General features: G+C 40.6%; 1 protein-coding gene across 1 annotated transcript in view; it reads right to left on the reverse strand.

Moving 5' to 3' along the window:
* Positions 1 to 14,240: 14,240 nt before the first annotated feature.
* The window catches only part of DLEU7 (deleted in lymphocytic leukemia 7), a 144,195-nt gene continuing 141,550 nt past the window's right edge, over positions 14,241 to 16,885 (reverse strand). Inside the window, exon 2 of the mRNA XM_003270107.3 lies at positions 14,241 to 16,435. Within this exon, the coding sequence (XP_003270155.1) occupies positions 16,412 to 16,435 (24 nt within the window). The 3' untranslated portion in view covers positions 14,241 to 16,411. The remainder of the gene's footprint in view (positions 16,436 to 16,885) is intronic.

Raw genomic sequence — 16,885 nt, forward strand, 5'->3', positions numbered from 1 at the left:
TTTCAATCATTCTCCTCCCTCTGTCTCTCTAACATAGTAACAATCCCTGCACCCCTGTACATTTCATTTCTAGCCTGGAATATGCCCTCTGCCAGTGGCATTATTAATCTTATTCACCAGCCTTGTCTCCAAAATAACTTCTAATTATTTCCCTGATTAACCCACTCCCCTGCAAGAGTTTGTTCTTTACCAAAATGCTATTCCAAAGAGTGACTCAAGGTTTTTCCATCTATTTGAGAGGAGACTTGTCACAGACTCTACCTCTCTTTGCATTTTGCAATACTGGAGAATATAGGCAAACATTTAATAAATTTTACTTTGTCCCAAATACTCCCTAAGTTCATTCTCCACCATGTCCTTCCTCAGATGGGGGACACTTCCAGTGTGCATGCCAGAGTGGGGAGAGCAGACCCTCTATCACTGGCAAAGTAGATGGTGTGTTCTCATTTCTTTGACACACATGTGGGACAGGCTTTTTTGTGCTTTTTCTGTTCTTGCCCTGCAAATGGTGCAGCAGCGTCTGTGGCAGAGACTTGTTTGGGGGAATTATAAACTACGTGAATACATGTGAGTTGCAAGCAATCACTTTTCTCAGTGTGAATTCCTACAATTAAATGGTAGTTGTCCCTATATATCACTGCTTTTGTTCGTAAGGTTCAAACATCAGAAGTCTGCCAAGTGACTCTCTCGGTTCAGGTGAGTTTATAATGATTCTGGCTCTGGTAAAGAAGCTGAACAAAGCAGCTCTGGGTCAGCAACATTCACCTCATTAAAGCCTGGGGTTGCACAGACAAATGTTCAGGGCATGCTGGAGTGTTTACTATGTACGCGGCTGTAGAGCTGAGAGCCCACTGAAGCACAATTGCTGGAAATGGTCTATAAACAATTCATAATAAGGATATTCAAAAGGGGCACTTTGCTTTGAAGTGATAAAATCATTGAATTGTTCAGAATGCCCACACTGATCCTTTGAAATTCTTCAGTCATTCCCCTAGTATGGTATGCTATGAGGTTGGAGATGCCTGGCAGGATGTTTGAGCAGTTTCATTTTAATTCTTTACTCTATGTTAGCTCTTGGGGGTGGGTGGGTGGAGAGGAAGTCTCCCCAATCCTTCTCCTCTCATTCTTGTACCTCAAGAAATTTCCTGCCCTGTCATTCCTTCGAAAACATTAATTAGTGCTCAGAGATGTATATTGGCACACCCTTCCTGTCTGCACAAATGACCTTGGGGCTGACAGGAAAAATGAAGCCGACCCAGAGTCTGGTGATTGCCAATCTGCACATTATCTCCTTGCTGAGACACTGCAAGGTAATGAGGAAAGGACATTTCCCCACAGATGTCACCTGAGGGGGAGATGGCAGCCATTTTTCAAGAGCCCAGGCAGCTCTGTGGAAGAGGTCACCCCCAGTCTGCTGTCCCTAACCTGTGACTGAATACCTCTCGTCTATTCTGTAGCACTCTGTGCTGATCTCCCTCATAAGGCATCACTCTAATTGCTTGTTTACACATCAGTCTCCCAAGAGGCTATAAACTCCTTAGGGCAGGGGTTGTATTTTAGCATCACTTTATGACCAGCTGAATCAAATCGGCAACAGTGAGAAGCGACCAAAATCCAAATTTGATACCAAGCATTTTAGGGAATCAGGAAATAAAATACGTAAGTATATATATATATATAATATATAGTGTGTGTATCTATCATATATATACATATATGTGTGTATGTATACACATGTACATACATACATTAGATGTGTTGGAAAGGCATGGTTTTACTGCTCTGGGAATTATTTGTAGAAGACATATATCTGTGTAAGATAAATCAAAGTCAAAATTTGCCATAAAACTAATGATCATTTTCCAATTGGCTTCTTGTGATACTCAAAAAACTTCACAGATATAAAAATCACTTTGAAAACATAATGCTTTTTAGCCATAGATAATACGTTATTGATAATAATAATTAATAGATGTAGCTATACCTATATAATCAATATTGTGACACATCACTCTTAAGTACTTCAGCATGCATTTTCTAAGAATAAGGACTTTCTACTACATAACATTTTCATTATTATAGCCAAGAAAAAATAACATATAACATATCTAATATACAGGCCATATTTGAATTCCCCAATTTTCCCAAAATTGACTTTCATATATTTTTTCTCTGATCCAGGATCCCGTCAAGATTCACACATTATATTTCGTTGCTATTATCTCTTTGATCTCTTTAACTATAGTATAGTTCTCAGTTCTCCTGTCTTTGCACTTTTTAAAAGTTTTTTGTAGAGACAGGGGTCTCACTTTGCTACCCAGGCTGGTCTCAAACTCTTGGCTTCAAGTAATCCTCCCGCCTTGCCCTCCCAAGGTTGGGATCCTTTGTACTTTTTTTTTTTAGTGATGTTTTTATGAATTCAAGGAAATTGTCTTCCTGAATGTGCCATTTTCTGGTTTTATATGGTAGTTTTCTCATGATTGGATTCAGGTTAGCCTATTTGGTAAGATATTGCACATAATTTACATTTTTAAAAAATTATTTTAATCATAAATATAGTAGAGTACTGTAGCAGAAAACTTGAAAAGTAGAAAAGAAAGAGAAGCCACCAATAGTCCCACTGACCTGACTCACACGATAGCATACCAATGCATTTCCAGCCTTTTCCTTATTATTCTTTTTAGCATAGTTTTAATTATACTGCCAATCCAACTTTGTATTCTGGTGGATTTTTACATAATATCACATCCTAAGCAGTTTCACTATAAGTAATGGCATCAATACTAACAATATTAACTGCCATTTATTGAGTACTTAATGAGTCAGAAGCAGTATCAGGCAAACTATATTTATTTATTTATTTTAAAGTTCATGACAGCCTTATGAAATAAGTTATATTATTATCCCTGTTTTAGAATTGAGAAAGGCCAGGCGCGGTGGCTCAAGCCTGTAATCCCAGCACTTTGGGAGGCCGAGGCGGGCAGATCACGAGGTCAGGAGATCGAGACCATCCAGGCTAACACGGTGAAACCCCATCTCTACTAAAAATACAAAAAATTAGCCGGGCGTGTTGGTGGGCGCCTGTAGTCCCAGCTACTCGGGAGGCTGAGGCAGGAGAATGGCTTGAACCCGGGAGGCGGAGCTTGCAGTGAGCCGAGATCGCGCCACTGCACTCCACCCTGGGGGACAGAGCAAGACTCAGTCTCAAAAAAAAAAAAAAAAAAAAAAAAAGAGAATTGAGAAAACTGAGACTCTGATACCACAGCTGATAATGAGTAAAGAAGAAATTTGAAACCAGGTGAATGTGATTCTATCCCACTATCTGTCTCCTATTATTTCTATTGAATGTGCTTTGACCTGTTCATTTCATGTAAACACACTAGTAGCTCTTATCAGCTTAGGCTGCCCTGCTGTTTTAGAATATTTCACAAACCCTAACTTTTTCTTTGGACTGCCCCTTCAACTTATGAGCAAAGCCCTGCACTGGCTTCAGAGACTAGTGCTATTTTTTGCCTAAGAACTTAAATCTAAACCAAATTTGGTTTACCCAGTCTATTTTTATTTCTCAAGGAGGCATTGCAACAAAGTCATCAAAAAGACTGGGTGAGGGTGAGTGAATAAAATCAGTCAAGTGAGACTACTGCCAGGGCCAAAGCATTCCAGGCTTAAATTCCACCACCATGGGTGGTGGTGGCAGGTTTCTGTCCCTGGGCCCCAGAGGCCCCTCTTCGAGGAGGTATTGCCCTTGACAGCGGCATGGCTGTGGGTTGGGGATCTGTCTTCTCTTCGGCTCTAATAGGAGACCCTGAAATTTAAGCTGTGCAAAATGATCCTGATGTAAAGGGCCTCTGACCCAAGCACACCCCAGTGATTAGAAATGTGTCAGATGTCAAAGCCTGGAGAAGCACAAATTCTAATACTTCTCAATGCCCTTTAATGTGGGTTATATGCCTACATTTATCTTACAGCCCATGGTGCCATCCAGGGAGGAGGCAGCAGCAGTAGGAGAAACCTTTGCCAGCACAGCCTTTGGGAGGGGTGTGAGCACAGCACAAAGGAGCCGAATGCATTTCAACCGCAGCCAAGTTAGTGGTTTAGACTTCATAAACATGTTTTAAATGTTATGACTCTTATCTTTATGCCATGGCATTCCTACTCCAAAGGATAGCTACATAAAAATTTAAATATATAAAAAATTAAAAACCCCAATTCAGCAAATAGTTCAAGAACTTCGATGAGAAGAAAAGCTGATTAATCATTTTCTTGTTGCTTGCCTTTCTTTTGACATTTTCCTGACCTTTTCCAAAACTATTACACATCTGGGATGCTCAATCATTTACTAAAAGGGTTAAGGCAATATAACCTCCTTGTGATTAAGAATAAAAATGAAGTGGAATGGAGTTCTTCACAGTTTTACAGTTTTACTTGACTCGGGTTGGAGGTGGTGATCAGGACCTAGAAAACTTTCTATTATAATAATTTTCTTTAGTATTTGGTATTGAGAATGATGGGAAAAAAATCAAGAGATGTGATTAAACCATGAAACTAGCTGTATTTGGTTAAAGACTGCCCTAGCCCTGTAAGTTATTTTGAGATGCTATCTGTAATGAATTTAAAGAGCCTGTTGTTGCTGACATGTGTCAGTTATCTATTGCTATCATGATGCTTCATAAAAAATAAACACAAACGTTCAGCAGCATATGATAATAGATATTTATAACTCCTGCATTTGGAGTGCTTAGCTAGGCAGTATGCTGATCTTGGCTGTGCACGTTCACACATCTGGGGGTAAATTGGCTGCCAGCTGATCAAGACTTCCCTTGACTGGGATGATTGGGGCAACTTGGCTCAGTTCCAATTATCTTTCATTCTCTAGCAGACATATTCTCGAGGCAATGACAGAGGCATAAGAAAGCAAGCCTTAAGGTACAAGACCATTTCAAGTCTTTTGTTGTGTCATATCTCCTAAATTCCACGGGACAAAGCTAATTTTGAGCCCAATTTCGAGTGGTGGAGCAGGTTACCTTATCCGCAGTAGGAGGACATTACAAAGTTACCTGCAAAGACCTCGTTAAAGGGATGGTAAAAACCTGGGTCCATATACCAGGTGATACTATGTCGTGTAGGGTTAAAGTCAGTATGAATTGTTTACCAACAGCTAACATCCAGTCCAGATCCAATCATGAGGACAAGCTGTGCAAGAACAACAGGCACGTTGGTGGCTGGTTTCATAAGCCAAAGTAGAAGAAATAAGTTAGTATCAAAAAATGACCAGGGCTGGGTGGTGGCTTACTCCTGTAATCCCAGCACTTTGGGAGGCCAAGGCAGGTGGGTTGCTTGAGCCCAGGAGTTCAAGACCAGCCTGGGCAAAATGGAGAAACTCTGTCACTACAAAAATAAAAATAAAAATTAGGCATGATGGCATGCGCCTGTAGTCCCAGCAACTTGGGAAGTTGAGGTGGGTGGTCTGCTTGAACCCAGGAGATTAAGGCTGCAGTGAGCAGTAGTTGTGCTGCTGCTTTCCAGCCTGGGCAACATAGCAAGACCAAGACCCTGTCTAAAAAAAAAAAAAAAGGTGGCCAGAAATGTAAATCCTTCATAAATTGATCTGTAGATTCAGTGCAGCCTCAATACAAATCCTAGCAAGATCTGTTGTAGAAATCAACAAGCAGATTCTAAAATTTTTATGGAAAAGCAAAGTAAACAGATTAGTGAAAAGAATTTGGAGAAAAAACAAAGTTAATCTAAAGAATTAATTCTAAAGCTACAGTATCAAAAGCATGCATGTTGGTGAAAGAATCAACACAAGTCAGTGGAATTAAACTGAATCCAAAATAAATCCACAAATATAAGGATAACTGATTTTCAACTAAGGAACCAAGGAAATTCAGTGGAGGATAGTTTTTTTCAACAGATTTCAGTGAAACAGATACCTATATGCAAAAACATGATTCTCAACCCATCCCTTGCCTCAAATACAAAATCAACTTATAATGGAACATAGGCCTACATGTAAAACCTAACAATAAGAAATTTCTAGAGGAAAAGATAGGGAAGAGATTTTTGCAACCATGGATAAGTGCTACTTTCTTAGCTAGGCCACACACAAAAATTAAGTAGGACTTCATTGAAATAAAAAGTGCTATTCTTTGAAATATACTGTTAAGACAATAAATAAAAAAATAGACAAGCCACAGACTGGGACAAAATATTTACAAAATACATATGTTATAAAAGACTTGTTTTCAGAATATATAAAGAACTCTGACAAATAATAATAATAAAAATAAACTAACAACCTAATAAAAAATGGGCAAAAGACTTGGACACTTCAGCAAAGAAGGTATGTAGAAGGCAAATGAACAAATGAAAAGATACTCAACAGTATTCGTGATTAAGGATATGCAAATTAAAAACAGTGAAATACTGCCATACCTCTTTTTAACAATAGAAGTTTTAAAACGACAAGGTCAAGAGCTGATAAGGATGCAGAGTAATTGGAACTCTCAGGTATTGCTGGTGGTAATGCTAAGTGCCACTTAAGAAGTCAGTCTGACAATTTCTTGTAAAGTTGAATATCACTTACACGACTGAGCATTTGGATATTAACCCAAGAGAAATGAAAGCATAAAGCATTTGAGTATCTACCCAAGAGATATAAAACATCTTCATGTTTAGCGGCGTTATTCACAACCTCCAAAAAATTATGAACAACCCAAATAACCACTGCCCAGTAAATAAACGAACAGACTCTGGTACATTGATACAATGGAATATGACAGCAATTGAAGAGAATAACTTGTGATATATGTAACAACATGGATGAACTCAAATGCATAATGCTAAGTGAAAAAAAGCCAGACTTAAAAGACCACCTGCTCTGTCCTTTCATATGAATCACATGCCACAAAAGGCAAACTATAGGGACAGTGATTGCCAGGGGCTGAGAATGGAGAGAGAGGACTGATCACAAAGGTGCAGAGAGAATGCTCTAGGTCCTGATTGTGGTGGTGCTTACACAACTATATGTGTTTTTCAAGATACATCAAACTGCACACTTTAAAAGGGTAAATTTTACTGTATATAAATTATACCTTGAAAACCCTAACTTTAAAAAAAGGGAAGCCAGGGAAGCAAAAGACAAAGCCAGATACATCATACATCACTAACTAGGTGTGTAGCTGAAGTCTCCGTTCCAGCCGCTAAGCATGTGCTGAGCCACGTGCCACCTTTTCTTAGTCTTTTCAGTCAACAGCTATTGTTAGAAAAGACATCTTGAACCAAAAGCTTAGACATTTTAGTACTCTTTTACCCAGATTCCTTTTCTAGAACTGTGTCCTACAGAATGAATCTTAAATTACTTAAGCGCTGATGATGCCTCTTGTGCAGCTCTCTACAGCAATAGGTGTAAGAAGCGCTCACTTTCTGAGCTTTGAGGTCCTGTGTCTAACTTCTTCTGTTTCCCTTTAGAAAGAATGTGTGCTTCAGTCAGGTTGGTCTGCCACACCTGAGCATTCCATACTCTCTTTAGTCAAATCTCTGGGTTGATAAAATTGATTACTGAGGAGATGATAATAAGATGCTTAACTCCAGATTCTACAGACTGACTTGGTCGATATCATAGATTATATCTCAGGCCGTACCTGCAGGAGGCCCGTGGCAGCTTAGAGAGCTGCCTTGTAGAAACTTTGGTCAAGTCAAGTCACATCCTAAAGAGAAGAAAGTGGCTAAGTTTTAGAAATTGCTGAAGCAAATCCTTCTATTGAATAGAAGCCACCCTGAATGGTTGCTCAGTCACCATACAGGCTGGAAGAAACCAGGGTCTCTCCTAGGTTCCTATGGAGAGAGGTCAGAGTGTCTAGTCTAACTCTCATACTCACTTAAACCACCAAAGAATTTACTCTCAGTTAAGATTTGGCTTAATGGCAGCTGATTGGTGGTAGTACTAGGGGCAGGGGAGGTAATTGCCTCACTTCCCAAACTTTCAGTCCTATTGGAAGATGATACAGCTGTAGTTTTACCCATCTTGAAAACGAGAAGGTGATTGGTCCAACCCCCTCTTATACAGATGAGGAAATGACCCTTGAGATCTAACCATAAAGCCAGTGAGTAGCAAGCGGTGCCACTGATTAAGCCTCCTGATATTCGATTATGTGTCTGATCAGCTAGCTTCAGACTAAACTGAGTCTTTTGCTTAATAATTTGCCTAAGAAACACAGATACAACACACACACACACACACACACACACGACAGAGAAAAATACAACAACCATGCATCACGTACACATCCAATATTAAGGAATCCAAATCAATCCTTCTTCTTTTTTTATTATTCATTTATTTTATTATTATTATTTTTTGAGACGGAGTTTCGCTCTTGTTGCCCAGGCTGGAGTGCAATGGTGCAATCTCAGCTCACTGCAACCACAGCCTCCAGGGCTCAGCGATTCTCCTGTCTCACCCTCCCGAGTATCTGGGATTACAGGTGCCTGCCACTATGCCTGGCTAATTTTTGGTATTTTTAGTAGAGATGGGGTTTCACCATGTTGGCCAGGCTGGTCTTGAACTCCTGACTTCAGGTAATCCTCCCGCCTTGGCCTCCCAAAGTGCTGGGATTACAGGCATGAGCCACCACACCCAGCCCAATCCTTCTTCTATTGGGGTTGTTATTAGAAGAGAATAGTAGAAAAGAAGGAAGTCTTAAGAGTCCAGGCTCTGGAGTGGGCTATTGGGATGCAAAGTAATCTAAAGTATTCTGTGCCTCAGTTTCCTTATTTGTACAAAATGGATGATGATAATACTTCTACCATAAGGTTGTTATAAATATTTAACTGGTTGCTACATGTAAAATGCTTAGAATAAAGCCCGACACATCAGTGGAAATTCACTATTACTCTCTCCATTGGCCTGAAGCTGGCAGCTTTGCAATTGCAGCTGTTCACATACCATAGTCCCCCTTCCTGGTACAGCTACCTTCTTTGTGACTCTTCTCTTTAGATCAAAGTAGCACCAGATAGTGCAGCAAAAGATCATGTTCATGTTAGAGAAAACTGGTTCTTTACCTGGAATAGCTTCCCATATGTTCTGTGCAAGGTTGGTGCTATAATTTTTTTAAGTACCTGCAAATTGCATTCAGAATAACCATATTTAACTTTTCTCATATAAATGTGGTGGTTTTTCTGCTATGAGATTCAGCTCCCTGTCTGTTTGGGTCCTTGGGCTTGGTTCACAGCTTCTCAACAGCTGTCTTCAAACACGCAAGAATCTATCCTGCCTAGGCTGACTCTCCCAGACGTGGCCCTAGGGTGTTTGGAGCCATGTTACCTCAGGGTATTTTCTTTTTCTTTCTTTTCTTTTCTTTTCTTTCTTTCTTCCTTTCTTTCTTTCTTTCTTCTCTTTCTTCCTTCCTTCCTTCCTTCCTTCCTTCCTTCCTTCCTTCTTTCCTTCCTTCCTTCCTTCCTTTTTTTTTTTTTTGACATAGGGTCTCACTCTGTTATCCACACTGGAGTGCAATGGCATGATCATGGCTCACTGCAGCTTCAACGTCCTGGGCTCAAGCAATCCTCCCACCTGAGCCTCCTGAGTAGCTGAGACTACAGACATGCATCACCATGCCCAGTTAATTTTTTTTTTTTTATTTTTGTAGAGATAAGGTCTCGCTATGTTGCCTGGTCTCAAACTCCTAGGCTCAAGTGATCCTCCCACCTCGGCTTCCCAAAGTGCTGGGGTTAGAGGCCTGAGCCACCTCACCTGGTTGTATTTTTCTTTAATCAATGACATTCAGCTTCCTGCTGTCCCCTCCAAGAGTGTGAAGGGCTGGCATCAGGTTGTTGCTGGAAATATTAAGGCAATCAGAAGGCTGCATCTTTCCTGTAGCAGTATTGGCTGAGTGTCCAATGGGCTGGAGCCGTTGGAGAAGCCAGTTCTGACCATTACCCAGGGTTTACATCTGACTCCATGGGCTTCACTCAAGTTGTTGGCCTGGTTTGGATAATAAGCACTTGAGTTTATGACTTCTAGATAATTTTTCACTATAGCAGCCAGAGCTCAGGGTGAGCAAAAGGGAAAACTGTGATATATTTATGGTTTCTCTCTGGCAGTGCCTTAGGACTGGAGGGTGGTGCATTCTGGAAGGTGCTGGAAGTTGGGCCAGTAGGAGCTGAGGGGATGTGAATAAGGCACTGATAGCATCTGCCACAGTCCCTGATGGGTCCGTTCTCATCCATTTACATCCCACTTAAGTTTAGTCTGTCTTGTCACTGATTCTTAATGGGGGTGACTGTCAATACTTTAAAAAAGGAAAATAGGCTGGGTGCAGTGGCTCATGCTTGTAATCCCAGCACTTTGGGAGGCCAAGGCGGGCGGATTGCCTGATGTCAGGAGTTCAAGATCAGCCTGGCTAACATGGTGAAACCTCATCTCTATTAAAAATACAAAAATTAGCCAGGCATGGTGGTGCACGACTGTAGTCCCAGCTACTTCGGAGACTAAGGCAGGAGAATCACTTGAACCCAGGAGGCAGAAGTTGCAGTGAGCCAAGATCATGCCAGAGCAAGACTCCATCTCAAAAAAAAAAAAAGGAAAATAATTACTGCAGAAAGATTAGTGGGCCAGGGTACAGTCCCTACACAGAAGCTGGTTCCTAGGTCATAATTAATATTTATGATCCCAGACCTTAAAGTCTGAAGGATCTGAGACCTCTGAGTTCCTTCATCTCTGTCAGTCCATAGTTTCTGTAACTGCCCATTTGGTTACTACCAGGAAAGAAGACACCTAGAGAGATTCCAACAAATCCCCTTAAGAACCAGCCTCTATAATATAACAGCTACTCTATCTCTTCCTGATAATCAGGTAACTTCTTTTTTTGCCTGTTGCTCTACAGGCATGAGGAACCCAAAATAACTAGATGGCAGCTGTCGCTTTAGGGCTAATGTAGTGCTTCCTGTGTCTGCTGGCAGAAGAGCTCTCCATTTCCCAGTTAGAAACCATAATCTCTGGTCCAGCAGACCCTAACACTGGGGAGGGGGCGGGGGGACAAATTCCCCAAGTAGATCATGGGAAGTGATGGTGTCAGGATCCACTCCTCCTCTTACCCCTTGTTTCCTAAACCCATGAGTTCTTCCTGCTGGGGGCATTGTACCCTCAACAACATTGATCTAGACAATATGCCACATTTTGGATGATACCACCCAAACCCTGCAAGTGGCATTCTCAGGCTGGAACCCCAGTTGTGCCTTTAAAACACCATTCAAATTTTCTACCAGACTAGCTCTAGGGTGATATAGTATAGAGCAGGACCAGTGAATACCATAGCTGTGTGTCAATTATAGTACTTCCTTCCCTGGCAAGCAAGTCTGTTGGTCCAGGAAATGTTAGGTGGGATCCTGAAAAGCTAAATCAGACCCTCTATGAGTGCTCAAATATCTTTCAAATGCTAGTGGTGTTACAGAAGCCAATCCATCAATATCCCATCCAAATCCATCGTGAATACTACAGTGCACAGGATAATTACCTGCCTCTTATATCCCAACCAAATCTATCATCAGTGCCACAGTAAGTTGGGGTTTGCCACCATACCACTTACCACCAGCAGTGGGATTTGTTTATTGCTACTTGTCAAGCAAGTGATGTAGCTCCAGACTGGATCCTAAAGATCTGCTTTCTAGGATTACTTCTCGTACCAACTGTCTTAGCTTGTGTTCCACCAAAAGCAGACGCTGAGCTAAGTTTTTGAGTGTAAGTAGTTTATTGTGTAATTGACCCCAGGAAATATCAATAACAGCGTGAAGAAAGGAGACAGGGACAGCAAGGCTGTCTATAAAGGGCACATTGCCAAATGAGCTTTGGCAACTGTGGGCGACTGGAGCTAAATGCACTAAGGGGAACTCTAGAAGACCAAGTAGTGCACATTCCTGACTTATCTCTTCTGTGGGGTGAGGAAGCTGGGGCATTCATTTATCAGCTCCCATTTGTCATTGGTAGAGGCAACTCCTGGGGGAAGAGAGGAGGGCTATTAACTCCCCTACACTTCCAGCCTGCCACAGTGTATAAGGACTGAAAAAACTGGGTGTAGGAGAAAACTTTCAGGCAAGACTCACAAGTGCTGGCATGCAGAAGTTGATCCTGTATGCCCAGATGTGGGAAAGGCTGAGGCACCATGGGAGTGGTCTGCTATAATGTGCAGGAATTATATATGAATACCATTGAGTGAATAATATGAACCAAGGGCGGCTCTATGCGCTGTATGTGTGTCTCATGTATTTCTCACATCATGAGAATAGTAATAGGGCTTACCTATTACTATCCTCATTTTCCAGATGGAGAATCTGAGGCTCAGAGGTGTTAAACAATCTCCCAAAGGTCATTCCGCTATTTAGTGGAGGTGCTTGGATTCAAAATCAGGGACTCTTCACCTTTCCAGAATATGGAGGACTATGATGCAACTGATAGTAAGTCACCAACAGACACTGGCTGAGTGAGATTTTCTTTAATACCGAAGGCATTAAACATCACAGAGGCAACTAAACAAAGCAGAAAACCTCATAGCGTGCTCTTGGTTGTAGGTACTGATTTGAGAGCTTATGAGGATTTACAGCTGCAAATAATAACAACTATCTGGAATTAGGCCTTTAGCAGGCATAAGAAGCTATTTTGTTCCATGTGCACAGGCTTTTTACAACCTCCACATCCCACCCTTATGCTATCTAAAATGATTCTAAGGTCTATAGCTATGTATTTACCCCAGCACATTTCTGAGGATTGATTGTGAGATTGGATGAATCCGTTGTCAGTTTTCTAGGTGTAGTGTCATTCAGCAGGTCTAGGCTTCAGGCATGCATGAGGTTTGTCTTGCCGAGGGGAAGAGTGAGGAAGTGAGGATAAATCTTCTGAAGCAAAGAAGCCTTAGAGAGGACACAGTAAGAACTAGAAAGACAAATGTCTGAGGCCAGTTAAGTATCAGAAAATGAGGAAAGCAGGCTCAGTGCAAGGTAATAGGGAGTAGTGAGGACTGTGGCAAAAAGGTCAGCACATTCCCTGTCTAAAAGTGGCAGCAGCTACTCAGCTCAGCCAAGTACAGTAGTATCCCTTTATCTACTGAGATATATTCCAAGACACTCCCCTCAGATGCCTGAAACCATGGATAGTATGGAACTCTAGATATACTATGGCTTTTTTTTCCATCTAATAACTGAGACAGCTACGAAGTGACCAATGGGCAGGTAGCATCTATGCTGAACAAAGGGGTGATTCACATCCCAGGCAACACAGAGTGGGACTCAGAGATTTCATTATGCTACCCAGAAGAGTGGGCAATTTAAACCATATAAATTGTTTATTTCTGGCATTTTCCACTTAATATTTTCAGACTATGGTTGACCATAGGTAGCTCAAACTGCAGAAAGTGAAACTGGATAAGGGGGTACTAGTTTTACCATTTGGGAATGTGGCCCATTGCTTTCAGAGAATCAACAATTTCGTTAGTTGAAAATACAAATTTCTATGGGTAGTTTTCTAATTTTCAAATGTCAGTAGCTAATTTGCAATTATCTAAAATACTATGTGGGCTAATTTGTGAGTTTTGCCTTAATGTTTGTAAGACTAATTGCCACTGGAAATGGAATTCTGTCTGGCTGTGGCCCCTGAGTGATAGAAATAGAAGCCATAAGTGGCAGTTACAGAGAAATAGGCCTTGGTCCAAAGTAAGAACACATTTTCTAATAATATTATTCAAAGGCAGAGTGTTCTGCTGTAGTGCATGAGTTGCTCATTTCTGTAGATGTTCAAGTATCAATTGGTTGGCATCTTTGCCAGAACTGTGTAAAGGGAGACCAGGCATCAGATAGATGGGATGTTAGGCTTCACATCTCCCTTTCAAACCTGAGCTCCTTTGAATCAAAAGCACTACTTTTTCACGAAGGTTTCAATTCAAGCTGGACTGGGCATTCAGAATGAGCCTTTTGGTTTCACTTTCTGTGTCATACGTAGAACACATGTGTGTCTCTTCTAGTCTGTAAATATAGGATGGGACTGAGATGGCTTTTTCAAGGGAAAATGTTTCAAAGGCTGATTATTACTATTTTAGACTTTCTATCTCTTGGGTTTGCCTTGCCCTGAGTTGGTCTGTGCTTCTTCAAATCCACTCAGCAAGGTTCAACTTGGCTTGGCTGTGTCTCTGCTGGTATTATTTTCTGTGGAAATAAATGCACACAGACTCTGATAAGTTATACACATTCAGATGTAACCATAAGGAGAAACCAACACTTTACTATATATTTTTAAATTGCCATAAATCTGGGATCTGGAAATGAACAATTTTTCTTCTTCTGAACACATATATTTGCCAATATTGGCATTTTCTGTACCCTCAGAAACATTGACTATATCAATATAACAATGAAAATGTGAACATTTAAGCAAAAACAATTTGGCCAATTAAACCAGATATACCAATTAATTCAATTACAAAAATAAGTCAAAGAACTCAGCTTTGGCACATGGAGGCATTCAAGACACCAGCATCTGTTTTATTTTTGACAGCAGCATCTGGTCCTTATATATTCATCTAACACTTTCAGTAGATCTTGACTTCAGTATGAAACTTGCTCACATTTTCAGCTCTACAAAGGACAGATTTTAACCATTATTCTGAAAATGCTTTCCTTTCCATAAGAAAATGAAGAAAAAAGCCTGCTTTATATTAAAATGCTTATTTTAGCCATGAAGATAAGCCCTAGCCATTCTCAGATGCTGAAATACTTTGGTTTGGAAGCTCTTTACTGCATGGTTCTTGGCCTGGAGCCTTATCACGCTAGAGAATCCAATCCACGTGAATGTTCTGTTTTTCAATCATTTGTTTGCAAAGTCTAATCTGGAAGGGGAATTAATATTATTAAGGACATTTTATGTGCAAGGGCTGTGCCAGGCATTTAACATGTATTATCTTGTTTAACCCTCACGATGACCCAGCGGGGTGGGCATTACTACCTACATGAGAAAGCAGGCTCCAGAGCATCAGAATCAAATCAGAGCCTGGGACTCAGGGCAGCCAGCTCCAAGGTCACACAGGATTTTGTTTGTTTGTTTGTTTCTGCATAAGAAAAATATTGGGGAAGGGAGAAGAGAAATCCATTGTAAACTTAGGTAATCCAAAATTAAATTTCAGGGACCATTTATGAAACCATCTCTTTGAATCGTAATTCCAGTTACACATTAAATTTAACTATAGGGAGACCTGAGTACAAACATTCATTGATTAGCCTTACAGTAAATTTGTGAGATCAAAACTTCCTAAATCCTATTGCAGATGGTACTAGCTACTGACTTTGACTTTCAGCTGTTAGACTGATCATTAGCAAACAACTTCTGGGCCAAGTGCCCACATCAGCTTTGAGGGAACTTTGGGATTTTTCTTTGCTCTGATTTGTAACCATCTATGTACGCCTTCTTTGGTAACCCTGATGAGAGCTCAAAGTAGGACTTTCAGCAGATATCCTAAGGCTGATATCCCAAGTCTGCGTTTGTTTTTTTCCTTGAGGTTTAAACAGTATGTTGAATCAACATTCTATCAAGAGCTTTTTTAGTGCTTTTACCAAGAAGTTCTTAGTGAGAGCTGCATTCAGTTCAACTTTCTTTCTCGGTTCCTTTCCCTACCCTGGTTTAGTGTGTTGAAAAATCCTTTCGCATCAGCATTTATGCAGCATATAATTTTTTTACTCTCATCCAACAGGCACATTTGGATTTACTATTTCACTTGAACAGTTGGTGTTTACTGGCAGCAACAAGAACAAAATTTATAGCAGCAAATGGAAGCTGAACTCGCATCCTGGCTTTGCACTGAAGAACTTTGTGTTTGCCATTTCCTAATTGTGAAAACAATATGTCCAAGATTTTGCAGTCATCAGCATTCTGATGTAACGACTTCCATCTGGTCAAAGGAAGAAATTCAGAACCTCTATCTCCTTTTGAATTCTACTTCAATGCAAAGGTAACTGGCTTAGGAGAATGTTGGAAGACAAGGAATTCAGACAATACATTCTGAAAAGCTACTATGACATCCACTTTTCCAGGGGATAATTTTCCTGAAGAGCAAACAGGGGTAGGGAGAGAATTTGTCACGATCTTCTTAATGGAAGCGGCTCTAATTGGAGCAAGATGACAGGATTACTTGGAGGTGAGAGAGGATAAAGAAAGCAGGATGATTTGTGGCGCGTTCCAATCGGAGGTAATAAGAAGTCAGAGATCCACAGAGACCATGCAATTGGAGAACAATATGAAGGCAATGGAGGCCAACAACGTGGTAATAAGAAGCGGTTTAACGTCCCATCTCATCCCATCTGGCATTCAGAATTTGGCACTGGTTATTGAAATATGAAGCTCCTGATGGTCCTCACACTCCTGCAGTGACCTTCTTCACTCATTAGCCAGGAGTTGAAGCTGAAAGAAATGTAGCATAATATCTCAAATGCTTGCTTTGCATTTTTTATATTCATTGATTCAACAAATATTTACTGAGCACTATATTGCATTTTAGGAATGGCATTAGGTACTGGAGATATGGGCTAACACACATTTCTCGGCTACCCATTATAGATAATTACATGAGAAACACAAAATATGCATAGAAGGACCCTAATTTTGAGTCAAACAACCCAGGAAGAAGACTTTTCTATAGCTATCTTTATACTTTGTATTAATTTTTTTCTTTGTACTTTATATTCATCTTCTTCTTCCTGAAATGAGAAGGGAAGGAAAATAGAATTCTAGAAATAACCTTACAGCTGCCCTTCACTCTATGGAAAAAGTGAGCTCTTGACAGGAAAGGGATTCTATCTATGATCTTACAATTCCTAAACAGCAACAGCATCATGGACATATTTGTTCCTA

The sequence above is a fragment of the Nomascus leucogenys genome, chromosome 5 (assembly GCF_006542625.1).
Source record: "Nomascus leucogenys isolate Asia chromosome 5, Asia_NLE_v1, whole genome shotgun sequence".
Classification (NCBI taxonomy): domain Eukaryota; kingdom Metazoa; phylum Chordata; class Mammalia; order Primates; family Hylobatidae; genus Nomascus; species Nomascus leucogenys.